Source organism: Hylobates moloch, unplaced genomic scaffold (genome assembly GCF_009828535.3).
Source record: "Hylobates moloch isolate HMO894 unplaced genomic scaffold, HMol_V3 SCAFFOLD_10, whole genome shotgun sequence".
Lineage (NCBI taxonomy): Eukaryota > Metazoa > Chordata > Mammalia > Primates > Hylobatidae > Hylobates > Hylobates moloch.
In genome coordinates, this window is record NW_026652285.1 from 107701706 (window position 1) to 107708291 (window position 6586).

General features: G+C 59.8%; 1 protein-coding gene across 1 annotated transcript in view; it reads left to right on the plus strand.

Annotated features, from left to right (window-relative positions):
- Window positions 1-2355, plus strand: part of LCN1 (lipocalin 1) — a 2578-nt gene extending 223 nt beyond the window's left edge. The window contains exons 2-5 of the mRNA XM_058445930.1: window positions 436-506; window positions 1073-1183; window positions 2026-2127; window positions 2330-2355. Coding sequence (XP_058301913.1) covers window positions 436-506; window positions 1073-1183; window positions 2026-2127; window positions 2330-2355 — 310 coding nt within the window. The remainder of the gene's footprint in view (window positions 1-435; window positions 507-1072; window positions 1184-2025; window positions 2128-2329) is intronic.
- The last annotated feature ends 4231 nt before the right edge of the window (window positions 2356-6586 follow it).

Here is a 6586-nt window from a genome sequence, read left to right on the forward strand (position 1 = left end):
TTTTCCCCAAAAGCCCCTCACTGAACCTTTCCCTCTCTGGGCCAGTTGATGATGGATATGGGGCTTGTCCCTGAATGTCTCTAAAAGGAAGAATGCAGCTGGCAGGATGAGGCTCAGGCCCACGCCACAGACACTGCCTGCAAACCAGGCAGCTCCGGTGCCTCTGGCAGGAAATGTGTTGGGGGCCGGGGGGTTGGGAAGGCAGCCACCAGGAGGAGGGTGCAGAGCTCCTGGCCACCTCGGGAGACCCTGGGAACTGCCGCATGTGACCTGGAGGGGCCGCTGGTGCCTGGGTCTGAGATGCAGAGAAGCACCCTCCTCCATGGGCCTGTGGCAGACTCGGGGCCACCTTTGCAGGGCATTTCAGCGTGGTCGCTCCAGGGCTGGGGCAGGCACAGGCCAGGGCCACTTCGCCAGGGGGCTTCTGTTTTCCAGGATAAGTGGCCGGTGCCAGGAGATGAAGGTCGTCCTGGAGAAAACTGATGAGCCGGGAAAATACACGGCCGGTGAGTCCCGGAGCCTGAGCCAGAGCCTGAACTCAAACACACGCTGGATGTGTGGGGGCAGCCAGTGCCTTTTTGGGGTGGTCTTTTGGCCTGGGAAGCCTTTTGCTGCCTTCTGACTCCACTAAACGCCCACTCTCCTCTCCCACTGGTTAATTTGCATTAGAGACTTGAACACCTGACCCCAAACACCAGGTGTGGCAGGTTTGTCCCGGGACAGACCCTCTGGGCTTGCCCTGTAGCCCTGGCTGCAGCTCTGGCAGGGCCAGGAGCAGAGTCGTATTTGGCTGTGGGGGGCTGCACCCCAACTCCCACCTCCGCAGACTTCACACCCGGAGGAACCCCCCGTGACTCACTGGTTTGGGATGTGGCCGCCTCTCGGGTGCATCAGGTTCCTGGCAAGTGGGGGTCCCAGGCCTGGGGCTCAGGCCTGCTGGGGAACCTGTGTCGGGGAGGCTGGGAGGGTGCAGGAGCTGCGGGGATTGTGGGCCTGGCAACGCACGCTGTCCCGGGATCCTCTCTGAAGGCCCTGGTGGCTAATTCAAGACTGTGCTGCTGTCCTTCTGCAGATGGGGGCAAGCACGTGGCATACATCATCAGGTCGCATGTGAAGGACCACTACATCTTTTACTGTGAGGGCGAGCTGCACGGGAAGCCGATCCGAGGGGTGAAGCTCGTGGGTGGGTCCTGCACCCCCACCCTGCAACCCATGCCTCCACCCGCCCTCCCTCCTCCCTCGGCCTCCTGCACCCTCTTCCCCATGGGAGAAGCCACTGGGACCCAGGAACCCACTGCAGTTTTCTTAGGATGAGTTTTCCTGATAAAGGCCCCAATTCCCACCCCTGGAGTTCAGGATTTGGGATGCCCCAGCCTCGGTCTCTGCAGCAGAGGCAGGAAGGAGCTGCGGCTGTCGGCACAGGGGTTCAAAGGTCACACGTGTCCCAGAGTGAGTCAGGCCCTCCCCCGGGGCAGCTCCCTGCAGCGTCATCCTTGAGTGCGTTCCTGTGGGGTGTCCAGCAGGGGAGAGGAATGGGGAAGTGAGCAGGAGTCTGCGTGGAAAGAACATTCCAGCTCCCAGGGTTGAATTCCGGACGCGGTGGCTCCCACAGACAGTGGCGCGTCGGTGCCATCCCTGTCGGAGGATGAGGCGCGTGAAGGCTCCTGAGTTCTCCCTGGAGCCAGGGGTGTGCGAATGACAGAGGAATGGGACCCTGGTGCCCCCGAGGGGAGAGGCGCTTCCTCCAGGGCGGGCCTGTCCCGCCGTCCATCCTCACTCCGGGAGATGCTTGGGGATGGACGGAGAGCCCGTCCCGTTCTCCCAGTTCTGCTGCCTTGGGAGCCTTCTCAGCCGTGCACGGCACCCTGGTCCCACTTTGCCAGCCTGAGGGTCTCTGGGTTCAAGTCCCCCCACAGTGGGTGAGGTCCCTCTCCCCAGCCCAGCTCAGGCCTCCAGGCCGGGATAGAGTGCCAGCAACTGCCCAGTTCTGACTCAACCACCCACATCTTATCCTGGCACCCACAGGCAGAGACCCCGAGAACAACCTGGAAGCCTTGGGGGACTTTGAGAAGGCCGCAGGATCCCGCGGACTCAGCACGGAGAGCGTCCTTATCCCCAGGCAGAGCGGTAGGAGGCATATGGCCCTGCAGAGCCCCCCATGGCCCCGAGTGGGGACGTCAGCAGAGCTGTGTTGCACGAGCGCGTAACTGTGCTGCGTCTAATTCTGGCTTTGTCCTTCCTGGGGTGGTGGAGCTGGTGGCTGATGAGGGGCCCCGGTCCTGGCTGCATTCCTGGGGTCTCCTGACGCCTGTGCTTCGTTTTCCTGCAGAAACCTGCTCTCCAGGGAGCGACTAGGGTGAGTGAACAGCTTTAGAGGACATTTGAGAAAATCCAGCCCTGGGGCTCAGTGGGGCTTCAAGAGGCCCTGGTGTCTGTCCCACCCACCGCACTACTACCTGGGTGGGAGATGCCCCACGTAGGCCAGGCAGGTGGGAGCTCTGCTCCTCAGCTCCCCGCACTCAGGCACCAGCCTGCGCTCTTGCCCTGGGTGTGACTCCTGGGCAGCTGGGAAGCCCACAGCACTGAGCCCGCCTTTGCTGGCTGCTGGCGGAGACGGTGTCTACCCTGCAGCCCCACGGGCAGGAGCAGGCAGGAGATTCAGGTTCCTCCTCAGCACCCCTCACCCTCAGCCGTCCTTGTGACTCCGCTTACCCGAGGAGTTGCTCAAAGATTCAGCAAAGTGGCAGGTGTACCTGTGCTCACTGCGTCAGATGGGCCCCTTGCTGGCTGCACGAGGGGACCAGAGGTTCAGAGACTCACCCAAGGTCACCTGCCCAGGTGTGGGCAGAGCCAGAATCCTGGACAGCATCGCTGTCCTTCCCATACCCTCCCCTTGGCCTGCAGTCACGCTGATGCCTCTTCACTCAGCAGGGAGCTCTGTCAGCAGTCTGCGGGGGTGGTCCCTGCTCCGTCTGCTCCAATCCAGAGGCTGGAGCCCCCACCTGCAGCCCCCAAGAGCCCGTGTGTGCCCCCCCCACCATGGCCTCCAAGAGCCCACATGTGCCCACCACACCATAGCCCCCGAGAGCCCACATGTGCCCACCACACCATAGCCCCCGAGAGCCCGGTGCATGCCCCCCACACCATTGCCCCTGAGATCCAGCACGTGCCCCCCCAACCATCACTCCTGAGAGCCCATGTGTGCCCCCAACACCATAGCCCCCGAGAGCCCGGTGCATGCCCCCCACACCACTGCCCCTGAGATCCAGCATGTGCCCCCCAACCAGCGCCCCTGAGAGCCCACATGTGCCCCCTACACCATCGCCCCTGAAAGCCCACATGTGCCTTCCACCATAACCCTCAAGAGCCCACATGTGCCCCCACACGATGCCCCTGAGTGCCCACATGTGCCCCCACACCATAGCCCCCGAGAGCCTGCATGTGCCCACCACACCGTCACCCCCGAGAGCCTGCATGTGCCCACCACACCATAGCCCCCGAGAGCCCACATGTGCCCCCCCACCATAGCCCCCGAGTGCCCACATGTGCCCCCCACACCATAGCCCCTGAGAGCCCACATGTGCCCACCACACCATCACCCCCGAGAGCCCACATGTGCCCCCCACACCGTAGCCCCCGAGTGCCCACATGTGCCCCCCACACCATGCCCCTGAGAGCTCACATGTGCCCCCACACTGCAGCACCCAAGAGCCCACATGCACCCCCACATCGTATCCCCCTCCCACCCTCGCTGTCGTGGCCTCACTCACCCTCCCCCCCTTTCCAGGGCAGGGGACACCTTGGCTCCTCAGCAGCCCAAGGACAGCACCATCCAGCACCTCCATCATTCACAGGCACATGGAAAAAGTCCCCAGCCCTGCAGAACCCAGCCGGCCGCACCCCATCCTACCACCCCCCACCTTCCTCCCGCCCTGCGCCCCCTCTCCTGGTTCTCCATAAAGAGCTTCAGCAGTTCCCGGTGACTCTGCCTGTCTGTGGGGTCCCTCGGGGTGGGGGGTGCTGGCTGGGTGCTCCTTTGGGTGCAGGGAGTGGGAGGGAAGCAGGAGGAAGGACAGAGGACCAGTCTGGACACAGTTCTCCCTGGTGGGTGCCACAGGCCAACGGTGGGAGGGGCCTGGCAGGGGGATGTGTGCTGGAGGCTGGGCCTGAAGGTCCGGGGGTGCTTCCTGCAGGTCAGCCGCCTACTGAGCTCAGGCTCTAGGGGTTGCGGGGAGGGGACAGGGCTCTACTCCTCGGTCCCGCACAAGTAAGACCGGAAGGCCTGGGACCAAGGGCAGCTGCCACCCCAGAAGAGATTGGCAGGGCCACCAGGGCCCTCGGCACTGACGCTGAGTCCGTGAGGCTGGACGTGGGGGGAGGGGACGTCCAGCTCCAGGCAGGGTGTGGCTCGGGCTTGAGCTCACCGGGGAAGCCAGTCCTGTCCTCTGGCGAACCACACCAGCACTGCCCCCAGGGTCTGGCTCCACGCTGTCCCTCTCTGTGCCTGGGTAGGTTTGGGACAGCAAGTTCCCAGATTGGGGGCAGCCACCAGAGGTCCCACCTGGCGCAGGCACCTTTCCTGACCCTGGCGGTTTGTAGGATTTAAAGTTCCTTTCGATGGCGCAACATCGCACAGTGACTCTGGGAGCGAGGAGAGGCAGACTCTTAGCAACTTGCTGCTCCGCAGGAGAGGGCGGCTGCCGGGCAGGGCCACATGGGGTGGCTTGAGCCCGGGACAGGACAGTAGCCTGTGGAGCTCAGGGGAGGGAGCGGAAAGGGTAGCAGGTGACCGGCTGCCTGTAGACAGCTAACATGAGTCATTTCTCTGCTCCAGGGCATAGGAGCTGTCCCTGATTGTCTGGTACCTGGCCTTGGGGCAATGAGGGCTGGTGGGGAGTGGCCCCCAAGTGGGGCCATCTGATTAGGGCCCGGCTGCTGTGTGGACCAATCAGCTGTTCAGGAAGAGGCTGGCCCCTAACCAGGCCTCAGCACTCGATTCTGGCCAGGCATGGTGGCTCATGCCTATGTTCCCAGCACTTTGGGAGGCCGAGGTGAGAGAATCACTTGAAGCCAGTAGTTGGAGACCAGCCTGGGCAACATAGCGAGACCCCATCTCTACAAAAAAAAAAATTAGCCAGGCTTGGTGGCAGACACCTGTAGTCCCAGATACTCGGGAGACTGAGGTGGGAGGATTGCTTGAGCCCAGGAAGTCAAGGCTCTCCCTCATGTCATAGACCTTGTGATGGCACAGGTGCGTCCTCCCCGCTCTGCCTCATGTCACAGACCTTGTGATGGCACAGGTGTGTCCTTCCCACTATGCCTCATGTCATAGACCTTGTGACAGCACAGGTGTGTCCTCCCCGCTCTCCCTCATTTCATGGACCTTGTGACCTCACAGGTGCATCCTCCCCGCTCTGCCTCATGTCATAGACCTTGTGACCGCACAGGTGCTGTCCCTCATGTCATTGCTGACGCGTGTCACTTCTGCATATGCTGGAGATGCCGTGACGCAGCACCGCAGAGCTTGCTTGAAGCAGTCCCACGTGTGATAAAGGAACAGACAGGGTGTTTTCTCTGTACCCACAGACCTTCCGTGCTGAGTGCTCTTTGATCCTGAGTGTCCTCTCTCCATGCTGATCATGTCCCTCCATCCTGAAGAATGGCTTTTATTAGGTAGGTGCAAAAGTAATTGCAGCTTTGGCCATTAAAAGTAATGACAAAAACCCCAATTACTTTTGCACCAACACAACCTAATAGCATTTTTTATACTGCTGCCTGCTGCCCACAGATTGTTTGCATTTTCTTTTATCTGCACGTGTTTCACTTTGCTTTTACCCTTGAAGGATATTTTCAGCAGGCACAGAATTCTCGGCTGGACGTGGTGGCTCACGCCTGTAATCCTAGCACTTTGAGAGGCCAAGGTGGGAGATCACCTGAGATCGGGAATTCAGCTTGGCCAACATGGTGAAACCCTGTCTGTACTAAAAATACAAAAATGAGCCAGGCGTGGTGGCGCATGCTTGTAATCCCAGCTACGTAGGAGGCTGAGTCGGGAGAATCGCTTGAACCCGGGAGGTGGAGGTTGCAGTGAGCCAAGATCGCGTCACTGCACTCCAGTCTAGGCAGCAGAGTGAGACTCTCTCTCAAAAATGAAATAAAATAAAATAAAAAGAACTCTGGACTGCAGTTCTTTTCCTTCTGCACTTAAGAGACGTGGTTTCCCTGTCTCTGGCCTGCATGGTTTCTGGTGAGATCCCAATGCTTAGTCAGCTCAGGCTTCTGCTGTATATAATGTGTCTTTTTTCTCTGGTTCCTTTAAAATTCTGTCTTTAAATTTGGTTTTTGGCACTTTGACTTTAATGTACCTAATGTGTTTTCTTTCTGTTTATTCTGCATGGGGTTTTCTAAGCTTTCTGTATCTGTAATTTCATAAAACTTGGTAGATTTCTATCCATTTTTTCCTCAAATGATTCTTCTGCCCATGATTGCTTTCCACTCCTTCTGGGACTCAATTACATGGGTGTTAGGCCTTTGGATATTGTCTCTCAGCTCTCTGAGGCTCTCTCTCTCTCTCTCTCTCTCTCTT